This window comes from Galeopterus variegatus, unplaced genomic scaffold, assembly GCF_000696425.1.
Source record: "Galeopterus variegatus unplaced genomic scaffold, G_variegatus-3.0.2 Scaffold11578, whole genome shotgun sequence".
NCBI classification, from domain to species: Eukaryota; Metazoa; Chordata; class Mammalia; order Dermoptera; family Cynocephalidae; genus Galeopterus; species Galeopterus variegatus.
In genome coordinates this window covers 20482-21995 of record NW_007737689.1, presented here as the reverse complement: position 1 = coordinate 21995, position 1514 = coordinate 20482, and the positions used below count along the sequence as shown (strand labels likewise).

The 1514-nt window shown below is 42.6% G+C and overlaps 1 protein-coding gene across 1 annotated transcript in view; it reads left to right on the top strand.

Moving 5' to 3' along the window:
• Nucleotides 1–1514, top strand: part of ADAM17 (ADAM metallopeptidase domain 17) — a 34825-nt gene that overhangs the window by 27441 nt on the left and 5870 nt on the right. The window contains exon 9 of the mRNA XM_008594801.1: nt 809–939. Within this exon, the coding sequence (XP_008593023.1) occupies nt 809–939 (131 nt within the window). The remainder of the gene's footprint in view (nt 1–808; nt 940–1514) is intronic.

Sequence of the window (1514 nt, the reverse complement as noted above, 5' to 3'; positions counted from 1 at the left end):
TGCGATCCTGTTACCGGTCACGAAAAAAGACAAAAAGGGGAAAAAAAAATGTTTTTGTTTTGCTTGTTTTGTGTTCTGGTTTTCTTTTTTCTCTGAAATATAAATACCAGGAGTCTGTCCTGGATCAGATAAAGACTACCTGAGTTACACTGCCATTTGATTTTTTGGCATTTCTGCCATTCACGTGTGTGCCCACACGGCTCATTTGATGCCTGGCTGTTTTACTTTCACCCCACATGCTCTCAGAGCTGTACTTGGCAGAGGGAGTCACGGAGCTTCGACTGCAGGGCTCACAGGACTGGAGTTTCCTCAGCCCTGTGCCCACAGGTAGACAGTTCTGTTACAGCTGCACTGGGTGTTGGCTGGAGTCAGCATTGGCTTTGCAGGATGTACTTTGAACTGAGAAGCCAAAGATTGACATTGGAAGTATAATAAGAATGTTGAGACAAAGAGAAACATTTAGAAGAGCATTCAGAAGGGCTTGAAGTAGAGTGAATAATTTGGCTTTTAAGAGAGGCTCTTAATTTATAATGAAGACTTTTCTGTGTCAAGCTTTTTTAACCTTGTGGCCTCTGTAACTCTGAGGTATGTAGAGGGTGAACTGAAACTTTTCCTTAGAGGGTGAATATGAATAGTAATAGCTTTTGAAATAAAAAGTAAATAGGACTTCCTTAGAGGGTGAATATGGATAGTAAATAGCTTTCGAAATAAAAAGGACTTCTTGCCTCTTTGGGAACATAGAGAGGAAAAAATGGGGAGGAGAGCAGATCTCTGAGGACTCCAGCTGGCGATGCATATTCTGTTTCAGAAACTGACAACTCGTGCAAGGTGTGCTGCAGGGACCCCTTGGGCCGCTGTGTGCCCTATGTCGACGCTGAACAGAAGAACTTATTTTTGAGGAAAGGCAAGCCCTGTACAGTAGGATTTTGTGACATGAGTGTGAGTATTTATGTACAGCCTTTTTGGTGACAGCTAGACTGTAAGTCTTATATTTAAGTACTTGGTTGTGCAAATGGGGAAATCAGAACACAAATGCTGTTCCATCTTTCTCACCCACTGTTTGTTTTGGTTTGAGTTTTTAGTGAAGTATGGTAGGTATTACTTAAGAGGAAATGGCTTTCAGGTCAGTGGAGCTCATACTCACCATAGCAGGAGACCCTGAGCCCAGTGGGAAACTGGGAAGGATCTGGGAGGAGGGGACTTCATGGTAAAGTTGGTTGGTTTCAGGCCATGGGTCTTAATTATGTTTTTTAAGGCTATTTATAGAATTGACTAAGATTGCAAAATTCTTCAGGTGTGATTTTGAAACAGGTGCTGAATGAGTAGGAAAAACCTAGAAGACTGCGTGACTTACCTAAGTCAGACCCCTCCGTTCTCTCCAGAACTTCACGTAAAATCATGGGACAGGGTTTCTAGGTTTAAAGAGGCTTCTCAGGGAGCTTGGTTGTGTTCTTTTCTGTCCACTCAGTGTGTCTGACCAGTATAGTCCTTACTGGAATACCTCATCTTTGGCA